Below are 21,818 nucleotides of genomic sequence, written 5' to 3'. Positions count from 1 at the left end.
GCAGGGGGGGGGGAAACAATGTTTACCTTCAGTGTTTCTTTTCCAGAAATGAAAAAAAATAAATGTTACAGATAAATGTAAAAAAATAATGTGTTAAGTGTCATTAAAAAAAGGAAGAACTGAATGTCAAGTGAACACAATATGCGAGCATTTCTTTTGGCTTGCAGTCCAAATGGGTTTACCAGATCAAATCAATGTGAGGAAGCAAGGAGAGCGAATCGATATTGTTGTTTTGGTTCCCTGGGTTCTCATTGTGGGAAAGAAAAAACTGAAAGGGGGTCAACATGCCTCTGAAAGACTCGTTAGCCTCTGTGAGCGGACAGCAGGGGGATTCATTAGTGGAACCGCTCACTGAAACTCAAAACAACCCTTTACAGAACGTACACTGACGGAGCACTAGGGTTCATTCACACAGCATCACGTCGACTCACTGAGGGGGCAATAATACAGACGCGGTTATCGATCCCAAGTTAATTGTATTGTTAGTTCATATGCTAAGATTCCCTCTTTTAGCCTACTTACTAGTACAACTTAATTCATAAGCTTAATTTTACTCCTAAGGACACTTAAAGGTTGATGTTGTTTGTCCTAAGGGACCGCGCAAAAATGACTGGAGATGTGGAATGAACATTATATTTAACTAGAGGGGAAAAAGTCCCAGCGTTGGTGTTTTCTTTGGTACATCTTCCTATTTTATATTATAGTAATACAACATTATTGATGGCACTATAACAATTATATAACAAAGTTATGAGACAAATCAATACAAGACACCCCCTTTTATTTTTTTATTTATATATATATATATATATATATTTCATTTTGGAACAAGAGGTGGAAGAACTGTCATTTTGTCGACACAGTTTTTTGCTGCTTTCTGTTAAGATGCATAAGAAAATGAAGGCACTTCCAATCACTAAAGAACCGCCTTAAAAACTAATAGATAGTCTCCTCCCCCTTTATCATTTTCGTACAGTCCCTAAACTTGTCTCAAGTTCGAGCAATGTTTTTAAAATGCCTAAAGGTGAATATACTGAACATGTGAACTCAATGCCCTGACCTCCAAAGGAAAACTAGATTTACCAGTTTGACTTCCAAGATACACATCCTGACTTTCTTTTAACATTTAGATAGAGAAAACACAAACGCACGTGATGCATTTAACATTTAAAACACTTTATTTCAAAACGTTGCATGTAAAAAAACACATTACAGATCTGCATATTCTGTCGGCATCTTCCGTCTCCGCTTCACAAACCAACAGTCATTCACGTCGATCCGGTTTCCGCTGCTCCGTCGCAAGTCACCAGCGCTGGCAAGGCAGTAGATTGCGCAGTCATCTCCACAAGGGGCAATACGACAACCCGACCAACAGCACAAACTACTACCTCAGCCAGCGCTTGGCCCCCCCACGGTGCTCTCTGCTTCTTCTTTCTTTTGTCCTCTTCGCTCCACTTTTCCATCGAGATCCCCCCCGTTTCGCCGAGTGTCGCTGTGCGTAAAAGCGCACGGGGGGGAAATTGGCGTGCAAAGACGTGGCCGCAATAAAGCGAGACAAAAAAACCGCACCCAAAGAAAGAAAGGGAGGGTGGTGGAGGGGGAGAAGGAGAGGGAGAAAAAAAAACACCTCCTATACCTTTACCCCGTGTTTCCTGCACCCGCTGCTCTCCTCAGATGACCTCGGTGAAAACGCCATATGGCCGGTAAGGACGGGGGGGCGCTCCGTGGATTTCCTCGGCGACGTGCAAACGTTTGTCGCGCCACCCATATAATAATTTTTTTTTTTTTTTTTTAAACCTGACTGTGGTTTAAATAATTACATTAAATATTAAATCCGCATAACGAGAACAAAAACATGTGATCGACTATGAGCAAAGCTGCAGCCTCCACACATCAAAACGTTACATTACGCGTGCAGAAATCACCATAAACATAATCACATTTACCCATTTTAAACACTATAATTAATGAGCCCTTTTGGGAGGAAAAGCAATGATTATTAAGTCTTTTGAGAAAGAAGTCGACTACCAAAAAGTCACAATAAACGATAGCTGGATTATATAGAAATATACTATAACTATACAATATATTACCGTGATTTGTTGGATGTGAGAGAATGCAACCACAAAAAAAAGAAGAAAAAAAAAATCCACCTCGTCCCCAGTCGTTCACCTTGCAGCCAGCTGAGCTGCAGCAGACTGTTTTATAATCTATTGTTGTCTGTTTCTGTCTCTGCGTCGGGGTAAAAAAGAAAGTTGTCCCGCTTCTCAAAGACGTGATACGGATCCGGGTCTCGGGAGCGATGCGTGGATTCTCTCCCTCCTCTCCCCGCAAACGCCGCATGTCACGGCGCGTGTGTGTGGGGGGGATGAGTGGATTCGGCGGAGAGCGGCGTGGAGGAAAAACTCGCGGGGAACGTCGGGACGGGTGTAGGCGCGACGAGACGACGAGAGAAGGAGAGAGAGAGAGGGAGAAAACGAGGAGGTCTCACTCCGACGGGTTTTTCCACGATCACCCAGCAGAGGAGAGAGAGCGTCGGAGTGCGCCACCAGCTGGTCGGCGTTCAAATGATCCCAGCTGTTAAACATATCAGCACAGTCACACAAAATCCTCATGCGATGCAAATGATGAAGCAGCAATTTATGGTACAATATATATATAGTAAATATAACTTTATTTCTTTTCACAATTTTCTGCAACAGAGGAAATGATGATACATGGGATAAAACACTGTTTAAATCTAAATAATAATAATAATAAAAATAATCATGACCAGTTTAACATATATTTATACTTGTCTCTGAATACAGATGGATAAATAAATAGGTATTTATTGTCATTGCAGGTTATATAAAGAAGCAGTCTCTAGAATCTAGTTCGCAGCTCGAATAGAAATAAAATAAAAATATGAAAATGTAAAGAATATACAAACAATACAATTAAATAAATTAACTCACATTTAAATAACGGTAGCCTGATACATGAACTGGCTCGATTCTATTTCTTTTTTTTGTTTTTAATTAAAGAAAAGATCAAGTTTACCACTTTCACCGCCGGTGGGTTTGGTTTCCGTTTTCTCCGGGAGAGTCGTCCACTGTTCTGCCCACAGCTGGCCCTTCTCCCGCCTCCTCATTGGTTGGAGGGATGAGCCGCTGCTCGGGGGAACCTCCCAGCTGTGAGCGGGCAGAGAACCCGTCAGAACCCGGAGAGAACACCATGTTCCTCCTGCTGCACAGAGAGGGGGGGGGGGGGGGGGGGGGGGCAACGTCAATACAGCAGAGCACTGCAAATGTTCACTTTAACCTTTATACATGACATGAAGAGGAAAATAATTTACTTACCAGGGACCAGGACCTGCTCTTCATTATAAACATAAATATATATATAAGATTTTTTTAAAAAGAGTATCTTTCAGTATAACTTAGGTGAGAAGTAACAAGTATTCCTTTAAATATTTATGAAAAATACACAGACAGTATAGCACCATGGGGGAGTGGTAGAGAAGTAGAGACAGACAGACTCGGGGAAGAAAACCAGAGCAGGGCCCACGCCAAGCTTTACACAACTTTATTGAAGATTGTGTATAAATACACATGCACATTTCAAATGTAAACCCAAGTGAACTCAAGTGCAGCCAAACCTGGAAACCCCCGTTATGTCGTCATGCAAAGGATGTCTGGATTATTTTTATGTATTTATTTATTTTATTTTTTTTACAAAAAAAAAAAGTCCCAAAACAACAGAACCATCCTTTATTTTATTTTTTTTAAATATTCCCTCCCTGACAAGAGCACAGGCAAGACTTTGCAAACTAGTGTGTACGTGTGGACTCGAGCCACATTAACCCCCCCCCCCCCCCCCCCCCCCCCCACCCCGACATGTCAGGTCTTGCCAAGTTTTTAAATATATTGTCTGTTTATTATTAAATGCTTACATATAAATAAATAAACTTTTATCAAATGTGCACTCACAGAGTGAACTCTTATGTACAGTATTGTATAAGCCTATCGTAGCAACCACATCTCACTCAGTCAGGATGGGGGGGGGGGGGGGGGGGGGGGGAGGGGGGGTTGCCCAAAGAAGCAAGGCGGCGCCGTGGCAACGGAGCCCGCTGACGTCCGCAGCACGGAGATGCTCGTGAGAAAGGCATGGTACACGGTCTAATATTCCGAGGCAACGACAGGTACAGTGATGCTGTTTACAATGGAAGAACAGGTAGAAAAAGAAAAAACGCAACACTCCACCGTGGAGAATAGTTTCATCATGAGTTACATCGATGGAGGAATATCCTGCAACACATCTGCCACAAAATATTGTCACTGTATGATGATCAAAAAGCTGATAGGCCTTTTAGGCAGCCCCAGTTGTTCAGGTTGGGCTTCACCCCCTCCCTCAATCAAAGCTCAGGACCACAAAGAAGCATTTCTCCCCTTTTTTACGCATTCAGCAGTACCAATGAATTCACACAGCTAAAAATCAAAAAAGGCGAAGAACCCTTTACCATCACATTCAACCAAACCAAGAAAGAGAGCCAGGATGGTGGGGGGGGGGGGGGGGGTGATGAATCATAAAAAGGCATCAACCACATACATCTGGTCAGTGTTCATTCCATTCAGCATACATTCTGGCCCTCTTGTGGGTTAAAAGAAAAGTGTCTGGAGATGACGTGGCTGCGGTGAAACAAGCAGACGAAACGACACGGACATTCGAGTGTTGGTGTGCGTTTGAAGAAGAAGGTGGTGAGAGTGACGTGCAAAAGAAAAGGCGACCGGTCCGAGATTAGGAGTTTAAGGCCGAGGTGACTCTGTACACGAGATGATCCATCCGATGTCAGCGAAGTCACCAGTGTTCCTAATCTCACAGTGCCTCGAATATGAAAAGAAGGGGGGAGCGCTGGAGGGAGCAAAGGCGTGGTAAAGCTTTAAACCCCACCTATGAATAACTTAAAGATGAGGAAGATGAGACGAGTTGACCAGCTAACTTCGAAACAGGTATTCGTTGCAATCCCTGCACATTGTGTCGAGTTGATTAAGACAGCGTGAAACACGTTTTTTTTTACCAATTCATTCTTTTTGCGGATAAAATGTGCAAAATGTCATTTAGTTATTCGTGCAAAGTTAGCTGGACAACTTCTCAATCCGGCTTTATTTGAGGTTTGAAGAAATCATCAACAGAGGAGACCAGAGAGAGAGAGAGACAGCGAAAGCAGGGACCTTAAAAATCGCCAAGGTTCATGCCCATACACTAATAACCTGTCTAAAAATGCAAGATCACAGCAGTAGCAGCAGCAGCACAAAGCTAGGAGCGTTTGGCTGTTCAACACTTTATAAAACCAGCTATGAGCATCGCTTCTCTACATTAAGTGGAAGTGGCACACGTGTCTCGCCACAGGCAGCTTCCTCAGCTTTTCATGTGAGAAAACTCTTGAGAGTTATACAACTTCAGTATGTCTGGCAATAATACATAAAAAAAATTAAAAAAAAGTGGATGGTTGGTGATTGTGCAAGTTCAAAAATGTTTCAGCGCATCATCAAAACCCGATATAATTCAGTGTTTAAAATATGTACAAAGTCTAAATGATAATAAAATGATATGCCAATAATGCATTGCTCTCAAAAAAATATATTTATAAAAAAACAAAACAAAGGAAAACAAAAGCATGGGGGGGGGGGGGGCGATTAAGAGCACTACGTCGCATGACTGTGAAGCCTCTAAATCCATCCCCAATGTTGTTCAGTGACTCTTTTCAGAGAGCGGGTGAGCAAATCCTAAACGAATGGACGTGGCGACACACTCACACACACTCACTCACACACACACACACACACAGTGATCCAACCACAGAGGAGGGCCCTGATTTCTTAGAGTTGCGTACCCCGGCGGCTCCCTGACCGACCAGCCGTCACCACGGCAGCGGCTCAGCCTGTGGAGCGGCCGAGTCCGAGCCGCTGAGTGAGGCCGGGCGGCGCCCGCTGCCATGCTGTGTGTCCATATGGCTTTGGATGGAAAGATCCGAGTCTCTCTCTCCATTTATTTATGTTCTCCTTTGCCTCAATTGGTTTTCATGGTGACGTCTTGATTGGGCGCCGGCTCCTCCTCCTCCTCCTCCTCCTCCTCCTCTTCTTCGTCATCCTCTTCCTCCTCAGCTCCCTGCTCGTTGTCGTTCTTCGTGCAGCGGTTCTCGTTCAGGTCCTCCTCGTCACTCTGGGCGGCGGCGGCAGCGGCACAGGCGGCACCGGCGGCGGAAGAGGCGCCCTGAGTCGAGGAGGCGGCCTTTCTCTCCTGCCTCTCCTCGCTTTCGTGCTCCTCGTCTTCTCCTTCTTCGTCGTCCTCCTCCTCCTCCTCCTCGTCCTCCTCCTCTTCCTCGCGGTCGAGGGCGAAGAAGCCGGTGCCTTTCACCGTGTCCTGGCGCTGGTAGAAGAGCACGTAGCCCGCTTTGGACTGAAAGAAAGAAAACAAATTAGCTTGGGACACAAATAGCTCACTTACTGCTTTGTTTTAACTTGCATCAACACGAATAACATGACCATGCAATTTTTCAATCCTTTGATAATGAGACAACAGGATGCACAAAAAGGGCTCAGTGTTTGTGGACATTTCCCCCCCAAAGACAAACTATTTCTAATTGGTTGACTAATCTGTCCGTCTGGTGATTATCTATACATTTCATATCGACAACAATTCCCATGAATGGATAAAAACCGGCAATTAACCGAGACAGACAGTTTGCCGTATCAAAGAATATAATATCACATACCTTACCCTTTAAATCCCTAATGGAAATAACAGAATATTAAATACAAGGAGCCATCTTCTGTGATGCATATACCAGTCCAATTATTTCAGCAATGCACTTTTCAACAATCACATCACTTCAGTTATGGACTCTTAACACCTTCATCCAAACAGCAGACGGTGTTAAGTCATTAAAAAAGTATCAGCTGTGAGTTTGCCTGTGAATCTGACAGACTAAGTCTGGTGGAACTGTCGGTGGGTAGTGAGGTGGAAAAGCCTTTACAAACTTTCTCAACACCCCCCCACTGTGAACACATCTTAATGAGACTTCACATTGTTTGATTGTGGGCAACAAAACATCCACTGCCCCAGAAAAAATAAATAAATAAAAAAAGAGAGTCCTCAATACCTTATTAGTGCTTTTTTTTTTGGAACATCTGCAAAGCTGGATATCATCGAGAAATCCGCAATTTAACAAGTAATCCCAATTTGTGGGCAAGTGCATCACTTTGATGAAATGAGAACCACTCTAGGTTGCGTCCAGCAAAACTGTCTTTGATGAATATGCAGCGGCGCCGTTTGCCGAGCCAATAAGGACACTCACCACGATCTGATCCTCGTTGGCAGGAGATACGCTGCTGTCGTCAAAGTTGTACCACTTTCCGTCGTCTTTGTTCTTGGCATAAGCCGTGTCTGGGCAGGACAGAACGAAAAGACGAGAATTTAGTATTACACCGCTTTCATCCCCAGTGTTTCCCACATGGGCTTTTCTTGGGCGGGCCAAGTTTGTCTGCAAAGTGTCATAAAGGAATGTATCGCGTGGGGGATCTTACAGTGGCCTCCACCCATCCCGCCATAGTGGTTGGACACAGCAATGAGGTCGTAGCGACAGGGCCCAGCATTTGGGTTGATCAGGAACTCGGACATGTCCAGGTCCCTGCAGGAAACAATGTGCAGGAGTATTCATCCATATGTATATACTGTGTGCCTATAATGTATGTGGATAACATAAAAACAGTGATTTATTGCCCCTTCAGTGTGTATACTTCTGTGTACCTGAGTGGGAAATCAACAAGCGAGTCCAGTTTGTCCCTCATGTAACGACTGTAGGAGAAGCGTTTCAGATGGACCACCAGCACCGGCGGCAGAGACCACAGGTCCAGCTTCTTAGTCGCCTGTTGGTGCTGCTTACAGTTGGGACAGTACCTACGAGACAGGCGGCACGTTGCGTGTTAACAAAAATGCCTCTGATGTTGCAGCATTTGGCTGACAGGTGGCGTTTCTCACCATGGGTCCTCCGCTCCCAGTTTCTCCTTCGTGGTGAAAAGTTCGATGCAGTCCTTCAGCTTGAAGAAAGCCTTCTTTTGAGGCTTGTACTCCATGCTCTCGTGCTTGTCAAAGTCCTGCTCTCAGTCACACAAACACACAAACGGCTGTTAGACAACACTAACTGGACATGGATTATGACAACAGTCCCAAAACAGAACAAGACGATACTTGGACTAATAAAGTGTCTTCTGGAGAAAGGTTTTAAATTTAAATGAATTGTGAAGCAACAGGTTTGGTGCATAGTAGAGAGCAAATAATGTGGTTATTTAAATAACATTATTATGTTGTTGGGTAAGAGGAAGTCATTACAAACGGCTGATATATCACATCTTATAGTGAGCTTAGTGCGAGTTTAACACCTATTTTTGAGGATACAGTTGCTGCATCCATCTAATCTGTGGCCCTTTGATCACAAACAATGCTTGTTAACAAGGCTTCTTCCTGTTCCTGTCCAATGGGTCACATTGACATATTTTGTAACAGGATGGCAGATTACACTTTCACTTTTGTTGCATTAGCACCGTAAAGATGGATATCTGCATCAGAACATCTTCTGATATTGGTTTTACCTCGACAGCCGTCTCGTCAAAGTACTTCTTCTTCATCTCTGGTTCCCAGTCCAAGGACAGATAAGAACGGTCTGGACAAAAAGAACGTTGATACAAAAGTCACCTTTCATTTTTAGTATCATCATCATCAATCAGTCTTATTTCATCCTTGCATCTACAGGGTTGTTTATCTGGGCGCTTACAAAACGACTCGTTATTTTTTCTATGCAGAAAAATAACATATCCACCATTTGAAAAATGGATGAATAATAATATAAATACTCGGATACTAGATTATGAGTCTGATACTATTTTTGCTTTTTGAATTTGAGGATACTCCATTCTTCACGTGGGTTCCTACCACTGAGTCGGAGGTGTCCCTCGTCGAAGCGGATCTGCCTGGTGTCCTCCTTGATGAGGGAGAAGTCCGTCTTTCCCATGTTATTGAACTGGAATGTGAAAAGTCTCTTTCTGTTGTGCCCGGCCGTCTGCTGGCCTTTGGTGGAGTTCTGTGGCCCGACCACGCCGTTCTCCAGCTCGTTGTCCACAGAGTCCTCCGACTGGCTGTTGTCGTTCTCAGAGGGCAGCTCCTGATCCTGACTGGACTCGTCGTCCTGCTCGTCGGTCTCCATCTCGCCTGACGGAGAACAGAAAGGAATTTTTTAACGGCACCTTGGCTGCTACTAAAGAATAATAGAGTGGGGGTGCCTGTGCACTCACTCGGCGACCCTTCCTCCAGCAGTCCATTGGTGCCGTTACCATTGACAGCGTGTTGTTTGGTGGGCTGCGTCTCTTCAGGTTCTTCTTCATCCTCCTCTACTGAAGATCGCACAAACCGGCTGCAAACCAGAAAAAAAAATGTTTTTATTTACATTTTTATTTTTACAGTGCATCTTGATTGCCTGCCAAAGTGTTTCATAGACTAGATGATACACATCAGCTGCCATCAAAGCTGACAAGCATTAGGCTATCTTCATCAATGACTAGGCGATCAAACGTGGAGACAAACGAACGCACCAGAGGCACAGGAGCAGCATGTTGTAGAGTTTGTCTTCACTGAGGGTTCTGGGCACGGCGAGGAGGAAGGGCTGTCCGAACAGCGGCGTGCTGGTGTGGTTGTAGCCCGACTGCTTGTACTTCTCCCTCAGGTGCACCGGGATCACCACATGGTCCGTGTCCTCCACCCTGTTCACTGCCAACTCGAATCTGCAGAGAGAATATGCTTCATGTTTGCAACAAGAGCGAAACCCTAACTCCTGCATAATTATGCCCTCGGTAGATAAAGCGGTTTAAATTGGTGGACAGTCAATGATTATATGCTTGAAAGCCCTGAAGTCGCAAAACGGTAATGGAGTCAAAATAGTCACTAGATTTGATCGAGGAGGTCTTCAAACCAATAAAAGCTGTTTGTTACACAGATTAGTGCCTAATCTGCCAAATAACATCATGCATTAGGGTCTGTTTTTTGGGCTTCTGGTAAACAAAGGCCTTCCACTTCAATTTAGTCAGGATTTAGATTTAGATAACAGAGTATAAAGAGCCAAGTTCAACACTCACACATAGATATCGTCTCTCTCCATGATGCTACTGAGGTTCTCGTTGGTGGCGAAGATACGATGGAAACGGTGGTTGTAGATGTCGGTTACAATCATCTGGGGGAAAACGAGAAAAGTAGTCAGGAGACTTGCAAATGCTGGCAGTTTAACAGTTTAACTGGGATGTTTATACCTTCTCAGCAGGCACCTCGGACAGGTTGGAGAGGGAGGTACACAGGTCAGAGATGTAGCCCACCTTCGGCACCGTCAGCTTGTACTGCGACGGGAACACATCACAGGAAATCATGAAGTCAGGGGACAACGCTCGGTGGCGTTCAGGCGCTTTCCGAGCCGGGCGTTGCATGTTACCTGCGTGGGTTTGGCCAGAGGGTCCAGTCTGACCAGGTACACCTCCAGGGTCCGCTCCTTCTTCATGGGCAGGGGCAGGGTCAAGTAACAGAAAGGATCAAATGTCACAGAGACCTTGGCGCACACAGGACACACCAGGGTGGACTTGAAAAGGCCGTGGAAGATGTCCACGATGATGGAGTCGTTTCTCTTGACGTGGCTCTCCCAAGCCTCCTCCGCCACCAACTGAGGAAAAACACACAAGTCTGTATGTATAAAATTATGAAATAAACAATAATAAATAGGTGTAGACTAACTTTTCATCATTTTGTCTGAACTCACAGACGTGGAGACAATTTAACCCATTTTCACCCTTATGATCTCACCTTGTCAGGCCTGCCGTTAGCGTCCTTGAGCTGGATATAGGGCTTCTTCCTGATGCGGTTCAAGTCTTCGTGAAGGCCGTCTAGGAGAAAGGCCAGCAGCTCATGAGAGTCCTGCTGTTGGTAGCCCGAGAACTGTGGGGCGAAGCGGCCCACCTGGGTCTGAAGGACAGAAGACGGATAAAAAATGACATGGGGCGAGGCACAAAAAAAGAAAAACTAGGATACTTTCTATTCAATATTAGAAATCCCTAAAATTAAATTAGTCTATCGTCACCAAAACTGAACATACATAGGTGTTTTCTTGGCCTTGAGGCTTCAAACTGGAACTACGTGCACTTTGAAAGCCTTCACAGGCGTCAGGGTTGGTATCTTTCAGAATAGTAATGCCAGTATGATTTATACTCCAGAGAAATACCTTTGGTTTCCTGCTCCAACTGCTTTATTGATTTTTCACAGACCATCGTCTCAACCATGCACTGTTTTGATAGAGATCCCAACATACAAAACCCGCTTTGAAAATGTCCCCGGGTATTCACCTTGAAAGGCCTCGGGGTGACGTAGCTGAATTTGCCCGACCACAGCTGCTTGATAAGCTCAGAGTAGGCCTTGGCAATCTCCCCCTTCATACCCAGCGGGTTGTCCTCATTCAGCTCCTCTGTGAACTTGTCTTTGAGGAAGTACTCCGTCAGAGGAGGGATATTGCTTAAACACTGAGGGGGTGAAGAAGCAAGACAATAAGCAGCAGAGGATTTAGGTCTGCATTTCAAACTTCCATGCCATCACATAAAAAATACCTATAATAATATGTACATATACAGAATGGTGACAAATTAAAGGCTACAACAAGCCTTTAGAACCTCAATAAAATCATCTACAAATAATTCTTGGAGCCTCTACGAACTCAGGTCATGTCGTTACCTGCACAGCAGAGTTCATGAAGCAGGTGTTGCCCAGGTTGGAGAGTCCACAGAGGCCCGAGCGCTCACTCTGCCTGCTCTGGTCCGAGTAGTCATAGCTGTTGCTGTAGGGATGGTAGGACGGTAGACTATAGCTCGAATTCTTCACACTGCAATGAACATGCAAAAGCACAAACAGGCAGGTTGGACAGTGTTTGGCCAACTTCTACAAGCAAAGAAAAGATCAGGACTATCCTATTATACACATATGTTACACCGCTACTACTATGTTAAGTTAGCTGTATATAACTGTATACACGCCCCCTCCCGTCCCCAGGCTTCCCAGACAATCAGAGAATACTTAAAGCTAGGCCTCCACAACCGCAGCAATCAGCAGACCTCTGGGAGGGCTGCAAGGCAGCGTTGCTGGTTTCGGGCTCCCACTGGTCAAGGGAAACAGCTGTGATGGAGGTGGAGGCACTGGCCTCGCAGTTCAGCACACGGTGGTCCACCCTCCTGCTTTCCAGCTCCACCGCCTCTGTCCTCAGGCACCACCAGCAACACAGGAGCATGACATCTCAGCCCCGCCCCGGCCCATGCCGGCCTGCATGTCCACGCAAAACTCAACGACCAGCCACCTGGACAGGGTTCGGGTGGGGTTCGGTTTGGGTCCGGCGCATGCAAAGCCCTGGTTTTTTTTAAGGAGGCCCAGGAAGGAAAGTCCAGCTCCAGTCTCCACTGTTGAGTCCCAAGGTTTGCTCAGCTCAACCCAGCTCCAGTAGCTGCATGGATATAGTCGAAACCAACTTTAGGCCCAAATGTGGCTTCCAAGTCCAGTCAGGCCAATAATCAAACCACAGAACGCATTAACATACGAAAACACTCTTCCTCGTTCCTGGAGCTAACTATGAATCTCCTCTCCTCTTTTCTCCCCCCCTTCTTCTTTTCCGAGCTTGACTGCCTGTCATCTTGCTATCCTCCCTGCCTCAGATGCCTTCTCCCTGTCCTGTGCTGTCCTCTGGTCTTCTGCTCCTCCCTCTGGCCTGCCTGCTGCTCTCTGCCACTCTTCGGCTACCAGCTGATATTTATAGCATCAGCAGCAGAAAGGATGCTCAAGACTACCGCTACCGAAGCTAGAGGTGCACAGAGAGAGAGGGAGAGAGAGAGAGGGAGGGAGAGAGAGGGAGGGAGGGAGAGAGAGAGAATAGGGGGAGGGGCGGACAGCACGGGGATGGGGGGTACAGAAGAGAAATGAGATGGGGATGTAGGGAGCAGCTGATCCACTGCATCCAGCTGAGGCTGCAGTATTCACAGGATCGACTCTCTTAATATCTCTCTAACCAACCCTCTCTCTCTCTCTCATGCATATATACACACATTACCACATTCACTCATGCAGACACACCATTTATCCCGTTTTCTTACACACATTATGTTGCATTCTCCCTCATCTTAACACACTAACACGCAACCTGAGCTCTTATTTCACCCGCCCCCACCCCTGTGACATTGTTAGCACCCCTCAAACACACACTTTGACACTCCCTCTTTCATCCTCCCTTTAATACGCCATGGCTGTCTGTATGAGAGCTTTCAAAAAAAGGGAGGGTCTAAATAAATAAACTGAGAAAAACTCTGAAGGAAGGGCGGGATTCATCACACGGGGCCGGGATGCGAGTGTGCGAAGGCAGGCAATGAGGGGAGCAGATCAAATGTATTCTGAAGGTCACTTAGACTGCAGAACATGTGCATTGCAATGAGGGGAGAGGAGAGGTAGAGACTGTAGAGAGGGAGCGAGAGAGGGAGAGAGAAACTGTCTGCCGGAGTCAGGGGACGCCGCCTCATAGGACAGCGAAACTCACTGCTGTTACAGAGAATCGCTCGGGAGACGATACAGACCAGGCCAAAACCGCAAAATCAAAAAGACAAGTGTTACGTAATGCGGGACCACTTCCTATGAGGGAAAAAAAAAAAAAAAAAAAAAAGAGGCCCCATGCATAATTCAGAGGAAACGACAGCTCTGGCACTACAGTGAATCAGGGACAGGAGAGCTGCTGGGAGTGAAGATCCAATTTCCCCCAAGTCACCCACTCTGTGCAGGAAAAGATGCCACCGCTATCAAACAATATGAAGCCGAGCTGCGAAATGATAATGTGTAACTCTACTCCAAAATGGACGTACACGGCAGTAGTATAGTGCTGAAAAATAATTGGAGAGATTTTCTTTTCAGCTAGAGAGTGCAGCTTACCTTCCCCCTTTATCAATATTGATTTTTTTTTTTTTTTTTTTTTTTCAGGCTGGCCAAGCTCGTGGCTATTATTTCTGCATTCCAACGGTATCAAAAAATATATCGCAAGTGCCTTTATCTGAGCCGCACACACAGACAAACTCAAGCATGCAGTAAATCACACACACATAAGGTGGAGGGAGGGGACAGTAAAGTCTACGAGACAGCAGAGGCATGCAGTGCTCTCTGGCAGAGGGCTGACAGAGCCTCTAGCTCCCAGCCATTTAGCAGTAAACCATAATTTAGGCTCCAGTGACATTTTCAGGAAACAGAAACTGAAAGTTGATCAGAAAGTGAGCTGTAATACATTGTGGCATAGGCAGACATCTTGACTGATTGATATTTGCGATCTGCCTCTTGTGCATGTTTAAGCATTTACTGTGATTTTTTTCTTTTTGAATGATTAACAGCAGCACACTTTATTTGTTCTCCCGATGTGATACATCAACCATTACATGCAGTTACATAGCAGAATGACTCAACTGATGAATGTGCAACTTGAAACCCCAAAACGAGAGTAAAGATAAAAGATGTAGACTGAAATTTTATGGGAGGCACCTCTGCCAACAAAACAGGATTTTACTACTCTGGAAAAGTTATCGTGGTAACCGTTTCTTTCGTTGCAGAAGTCACGAGGTCAACTTTAGTAATATGCCGTTCATGTAACAGGTATCTACCAGGAAAGAGCACCTGCATGTATTTGACTGGCCATCAAACACCTTGTGCTGCCTTGGTGTTAAGTCAGGTAACAAATGTGCTGTATCAAGCATGGCTTGTCGCCATGTCCCATTACACTACTAATATTTAATCATTAGAATGGTATTTTTTGATTGAGTGTCATATAAGACAGCTAAGTTGTAATCAAGACCGTGTAGCACAAATTAATGGGCAAAATAATTATCACATTAACCACAATCATGCAGCCCGAGGCAGAACTATCCATCAATCATCAGCTAGAAGATCAGATGCAAACTATCAACTAGCAGAATTAAATGCTGAGTAAGGCACCCAGAGGCAGCAGCAGGCCACTGACGGAGAGCACTGCTGTCGCTGGAGAAAATTCAGAAAAGATCAATCCCTTGTAAGCCCCTCCCTGTGATCAGCTTTTAAAGCTGATTCTGCATTATTACAAGAAGGCTTTAAGACCCAAAACCACAGGCAGAGATGTACAAAACAAAATTCTCTTCACTGGGATACAGCTAGCTGATCATTTAGTATGACTGAAATAGGGAAGAGTGCAAATTGAGCAGAAAAGAGCTGACGAAAAGTATAAATAGATCAAACTCAAATTTATGAAGGAATATTTGCAGGAGGCCAGTTCGGTCAGGTCCAGCAAGGCTAATGCAATGGTTTGTGCTGAGCAACACTCCAGTCTCCATCTCTGTCTGTTGGCAACCCACCCCTCAGCTATTCAACTAACAACTAAGCCTTACTTCCTGCTGTTGAAGCTGCTGTTATGATTGTTTGTGAGAGATGAAGGCGAGATCTTTGGCAAAGCAGAGAGATTGGAAGCGCCAGATGACCTTCAAAAAGATAAAGAATAGATCATGAGTTAGACTGGAGAAAAATAAGGAGCCGTTGCAGAAAAGGTGCGCGAGTGTCAATAAAATAAAACTGAGATGAATATTAAAAAATAGGAAGGATATGTGAGCAACAGAAGGTCAAGCAAAAGAGGGAGACTGAGGCAAAGTTGTGGAGAGAGGAATGTTTTGAGGGAAAATTACACAATTAAATTTTGCAATTTCCCAAAGAGGCAGCAATTGATGTTTACGATAGCTTCCCAGGCAACAAATCCTGGTGCTGAGTCATATCATATTACTTTTTTCCCCTTCAAACTGACTGAGTGAAAAAACTATTTGCAATTCAATACGGGTAAGCTTTCGGTAAATCAATAGATTGGATACGGCGTGGGAATTGCGTTCTACTTCTGTGGTAACATTTTCCTTCACGAGGCAAAGAAATCTAAGCCAGGTGATGTGCCGTTCACTCACTTGGGTGCCGTGGAGCCGCGGGGCCATGAGCCATCCTCACCCTGCTGCTCTATTACGAGAACCTGTGGGAGACGGCAGAGAGAAAATAGGGCTCCATCTGCTTAGTTTAAAGACACCAAATGTTTACATGTTTGCATCCTATACTGTGAAATTGAAGGTGACGTCTCTACTCTGGGGTTTAGCTGCATTTATCACATCATATACTATTTTAAGATGTATTGAAATTAAGACGATTTACAACAAAAGCAGTACACTTTTTAAATATAAAAGCCTCTAGTAGAAGCAATGACCTGTTACTGCTGTTTCTAATGGGCAAAGATCTACCGCCTGGATCTGATCCACTCTTTCGCATTGAGAGGATTTGTCTGAGGCTCAAAAGTCCACTGGAACGGCTGCTGGTGAATAGACATGCGATCCGAAGCCAGCCGGCTCATTGTGTCCTGTAATCTAGGCCTGTATAGAGACTGTGTCTACTCTAGTCGACTTCCAGGTGGAGGCCAAGACATGCGTGCACAGTCTAAGCAGCTTACATGGAGTGCTCGAGTGCCCAGCATGGCAGTCAACAAACAGATGCTGTGGGTTTCCAAGTTGTAAACACCCAATTACAACACTTGCCACTTTGTGTTGTGTCTTAAAGACGATGATTTAAATGATTCACTGCATATTTGTCGCTCTAAACACACTGTGTCATGTCTTTTTGGTGCCTAACATACTTGTTTGTTATATTAGGTTATGTGTATGCTGTGTGTGTACCCACAAATAGGCATGGGATGACATGAAAATCACAATTATCCACGCCAACATAATTGCCAATCAGGATATTATCACGATAATTATCTAAATATACTGAAAACGGCACACATTTTGTTACGAAATAAACATTTTCAAATTAGATCTTTACTCTTTAAACACCTTTTTAGGTGAAAAACAAAAAAAACATGAAATAATCTTAAATAAGATTCTACCTGCATAAATTAAGGATACAAAAATACATTTTAAAAATGTTTTTTTGTCTTTATTTTTCACTTTCACACAAGATTGAGAACAAAAGTTATTGCAAAACGTGGCACTGAGATTTACTTGGACTGCCCTCTGCATAACCTGTTGGATACAGATTCAATCTAAACAAAGAAATGTGGGGTTTCTGAAGCTCCACTCTGCTGCAGCCTGAAAGGGATGACTGGCAGGGAGCACAAATCAGAATAAAAGCAACAGGAACTGGAGAATATTTCACTGAGCTCAGGAATAATAACGGTCTACATAGCAAGCCAAATTTGGGCAGCTCTTTGTCAATTTTGTCAAATAGGATCTTTTTTTTTTTGCTGACGACTGAAAACGAACCCTGCAGAGCCATTCAAACTGTCAAACTGAGATAAAAACTAAAAAGGGTGCCTACCTGTCCTTGGTAGAGGCCGGCATCTTGAATGGTGCTGTCAGGTTTGTTGAGAGGCTCAAAGGTGTTGCTCATGTACCTGTTCCACAGCCTGGTCTCCTTCTCATCAGCGATGCTGAACAGTTTCCTCATCTCCTTCTCTATCATGTCTGCAGAAAAGTGAGAATATCTAATATAAGACTGGTTCACATAATTAAACAGAAAGTTTACCTTTGCAGAAAGGGAAGAGCAAAGAACAAAAAGGAGGAACTTTTCATTTATTACAATTACTTATAAGTGTGGAGGGTTATTAGTGAAGATAATAGGAAGCAGCAATGGCAAGTAAGATCTTTCTTCGTCAACAGACCGCTTTTCAGTTCATTGCACAATTATTAAACTAACTTTTTGTGCATGTGTACTTGACAATGTATCATGACAGCTGTTGTTAACTCATCTTTAAAAGTTGCCTTAATCAAACACAAAAGTATGACCAGCAGTGTAAATCACCCGTTACTCCAGAGCGACTCCCTGCCTACCTATTGTGTCGGCTTTACTGAAGCGTCTGGTGATCACGTTGTCCATGTTGCTGTCTTCACAGAGCTTCAGCTCCGTCAGGTATACCTCCACCTTGCAGTGCTTCACAAACATTCCCTGTTCCACCACCTGGGGGGAAAAAATAATTATGAATTGTCCACAAAAGCAGAATGAAACCATGATTAGTCAAATACAAATACATTGCATATATGCAGAAACTACATATCAAATAATACTTATAAGTATTTTCAGAAATTGTATAAACATGTTATCACACCAAGGTGGCTCTAATGAGAAAGATGCATTATAGACAAGTACTCCTCCAGATATTTTCATTTTCTCAACAGTTTTTTTAATAGTAATTGTGTGCCATGAAGCATACAAGTACATGTCAAGCCCAAACACAAAATAAATCTTTGCCGTCACTTTTACAGATGAAAACACAGCCGCCTGCTAATCATGGTACATAAACTGACTCTTTTACAGCGACCAACCAAACATGGAACACCAGCCATTATCTGGTTATTCTTTGTAAAAAAGCAATTAGTAATCCTGCTAATATATCATCCCAGGAACACCTCTTACATTGCTCTTTAATTATGTATTTAAACAATGAATCGTGTTTGGTCAATTTGGGGTTGCCCTAGCTTCTCATGCTTAACAAAGTAGAGCCAGCTTGCCCGGTTGCTCATCTGATAGGAGCAGTGTCAGAGTGCCTAAATTAGCAGCACCTCGTGGAAACAGCTGAGGGGTCCCAGTCTATTTATTTCACCACTGAGCCCCCTTCAACACACACATATGCGCATACACACACACAGTACCAACTTCACAAATGTCCCAGAGAGCTGCAACAGTCCTGCGCACACACACGGCTCCGATTCCCCCCCCCCCCCCCCCACCCCTCCCCTGTCCATACCCGATCGACCGGCAGGTCCATCCTACCCCTCAAGCACAACACCCGTGTGTTTGTAAACTCGGAGCAAAAAGCCACAGTCATTGCCAAACTCTGGCAGAATTTGTCAAATCAGAGCTGAGCCAATACTATTTACCCCACCCACCCACCTCCTCCCATACTGGTTATGCCTCTCGCACTCCTCTCAGAAGCTTCCATGCTGCTTCCCTCAGCGTGACCTCAGCCAGCATTCCTCCACTTCAAAAAACAAGGACACGCAGGAACACTCCGCCGGTGTTGGCATATCACACCAGATGAGGAAAACGGAAGGAAACGCAGTGCCAATCCTCCTAAATCCTTTTTAACGCTCGTGTTCCCCCCCCCGCAAGTCCGGATAACAACCCAGCAAAAGAAACAAAAAGGTATAAAAGAAGAAGAAAGCTAATAATGAACCTCCTGCATGTTGTGTCTCGCAGATCGCTCCATGTAGCTTTTCAGTCATCCAGAACGTTGCCTGAAAATAGAAACCCTGCGGCCACCCGATACGTCCCACGACATACATGGCAAAATGGGAGGGTCAATGGAAGGGGGGAGAAAGACCGAGAGAGAGAATGATAGCGATGAGGAACCTCTTCTCGCAGCCATGATGCCATGACTAGCGAGATTTAAAGCGGGGGATTTGATACCGTGTGTGCTGTTAAGCTGTAGCCGCCATCACAACGTATTCCACTGACTCATCAACGGTAACCACACATGCAGCCATTCAGTAGTTTCGTTTCACGAGCAAACCGTTTGTGAAAGTGAAACTTATTAGCCCTGAAAGAAACGGCTGCAGTTTGTGACAGACATGAATGAATCGCTCAGGGAAATGAATGGAAAACACCATGACTGTCACTTCCTTGTCATGCAAGATAAATATATCCAGTATCACCTTTATTTGTAACCAGCTCCTCTTTAGTGAATCACAACACATCCAACTGGACAAGTCAACCAATAAATAGACACTACAACATTTCGTTAAACATGTAGAATAAGCAGTTTTTTTCCAATATCATTTGGCTGTCTTTTACGATTTCTTGTTGAATAACTACGTTACAGAACTCAAGTTTCAATGACAACTGTGCTGCACTCCTGATATTCACATCCTGCGAACCGCCGTAACAACCCAACACAAGCCATACTACACACCAAAGCTACTACTTATAAAACAACTATTAAACTGCATCACAGAAACCGAGCTTTGCTGGTGTAATACAGCCCCACTGGTTCTATCCTCAATGCAGTGAGCAGAACATTCTGCTCATGAAATCCATTCATAGCTCCATGGGTAAAAAACTGAACCCTTACCTTGCGTGCTATTGGCTCCTGATTCTCTGTCAATCCATACCAGCTGACGAGCTTATTCCACCCCTCTGTGGGGACCAGGATGTAGTCAAGCTCATCGATGAGGTGCTCCTTAATGGCCAGCACATCCCCATCTAGAGGTAAGGAGGGGAAGAGAGAGCGGTGGAGAAATAAGCGAGCAGGCGGAAGGACGGAAAGCACATTGCGGGGCAGCAGTTACAACAGTGACCCTGCACTGACTTTCTCACACGACACAAAACACACAAAAGGAAAATGGTATGCTGGAGAGCTTTCTATGAACCCCCCCCCCCCCCAAAAAAAGGTTACTCTATGGAGTCTGTCAGCAATGTAGTCTTTGTTCCCTTTTCCTCTGAACGCTCTTTGTTACTACTTCCAGAATGATTATCCTATACTGAGCAGGGGCCTGACCAGCAATATATTCATATTTGTGACTTAAAGTCTAAGGAAGGTGAAGCATCATCGGTCTTACCTCTGAGAAGACCAGAGTTATCAACTGGTCCGGGGTAGACATTCTGGTCACCCATCTGGTATTTGTCCCAACTGTCATATCCCACATATTTCTTCCACTGTTTGAACCAGTGACTGTCCACCAGGTACCTGTAGAGATGGCAAGCAGTATTAAAAATCCAGCTCTGATTGAAGCAAGATGGGACACAGTTAATCAGGCTAGATTGTTCAAGAGTAATACGTTTTTGTATTTCTTTTTTTACACGTTAAACAGATAGCATTACTTCAGCAGGTGAAGGCTACATTAGCCTCTCAACAGACCTGCCTTTAAGAAGCTAAGATAACATAGGTTAATAGTTGTAACGGCACACTTGAGTTCAGGTTGCTGCATGCCTGGCCAGCTGGCTCTGTGATTTTGACAGGTGCTTCTTTTCCCCCGACTCCGCCTTGCCGAAGTCGACGGACGAACCCACTGGCTGGCAAACCACTTAGTGCTCCGGCAGACTAGCCAATTAGCTATCAGCCTGCTAACTAGATCGGATAAACGAAATGCAGCCTCATTGGGATAATGTCATCGGATAAATCAGCGAGATGGACGTTTGGAAGTGGCGAATTTTACCGCCGCAATACGACACGTGACGTGCAAATATATGCGGGAGAACATCGCTCTTCATTGACAGCCCAGTGTTAGCTCAAGCACCGCTAGCCTTTGCCAAGCTGACACACATGAAGCTGACAGGCTCGCGTTAGCTAGCTCGAAGCTAACTGTCAACACGGCCCCGTCACCTCGGCTTTTTTATCCTCCGTGGCGTTGACAGCCTCGGCAGAACCGGCAGACGGCCACGCGGTGTCTTTGAAAAAGTTTCAGCTCGAGTCTTACCAAGTGTCTCCTTTCCTTAGCTGTGTTTTCAACAGTGCCGCGACCTCTCCTCTCTGGGTATCCAGATCTGCCGCTCCTCCTTCCGCCATCTTTCCTCAGACATCACCCGCTGCATTGTGGGAAAGCGCGGGGCGTCACCGAGGTACGTAGCGGGTGACGCTGCCGTTTCGGCCAATCAACGGCTCGCCGACAGCGCAGCAGAAGAATGACACCCAGTGGTAAAATTATTCTAGAAAAATGCTTCAAAACTGCTCCATCATTGTGGCTTCTTGA

At 44.8% G+C, this 21,818-nt stretch overlaps 1 protein-coding gene across 3 annotated transcripts; it reads right to left on the bottom strand.

Annotated features, from left to right (window-relative positions):
* Positions 1-3,552: 3,552 nt before the first annotated feature.
* usp15 (ubiquitin specific peptidase 15) lies at positions 3,553-21,654 on the bottom strand. 3 transcript variants are annotated; one of them, XM_084038906.1, is made up of 22 exons: positions 21,546-21,654; positions 20,688-20,815; positions 20,201-20,331; positions 17,964-18,090; positions 17,452-17,597; positions 16,056-16,117; positions 15,498-15,587; positions 11,800-11,947; positions 11,418-11,591; positions 10,882-11,040; positions 10,517-10,741; positions 10,341-10,424; positions 10,170-10,264; positions 9,630-9,818; positions 9,333-9,451; positions 8,974-9,249; positions 8,634-8,704; positions 8,023-8,138; positions 7,792-7,941; positions 7,569-7,672; positions 7,340-7,428; positions 3,553-6,441 (listed from the first exon to the last, which is right to left on the bottom strand). In XM_084038906.1, exons 1-22 carry the CDS (start codon positions 21,632-21,634, stop codon positions 6,052-6,054), a joined length of 3,162 nt encoding a protein of 1,053 aa, XP_083895032.1. In that variant the 5' UTR covers positions 21,635-21,654; the 3' UTR covers positions 3,553-6,051. The 3 variants fall into 3 exon arrangements, with proteins under 3 accessions (XP_083895032.1, XP_083895033.1, XP_083895034.1); XM_084038907.1 differs by lacking the exon at positions 15,498-15,587; XM_084038908.1 differs by lacking the exons at positions 15,498-15,587; positions 16,056-16,117; positions 17,452-17,597; ... (2 more) ...; positions 20,688-20,815; positions 21,546-21,654 and adding an exon at positions 12,177-12,891.
* Positions 21,655-21,818: the final 164 nt, after the last annotated feature.

This window comes from Eutrigla gurnardus (assembly GCF_963514095.1).
Source record: "Eutrigla gurnardus genome assembly, chromosome: 21".
Lineage (NCBI taxonomy): Eukaryota > Metazoa > Chordata > Actinopteri > Perciformes > Triglidae > Eutrigla > Eutrigla gurnardus.
Note: the sequence above shows the minus strand (reverse complement) of the source record. Positions and strands in the feature narration are given on the sequence as shown.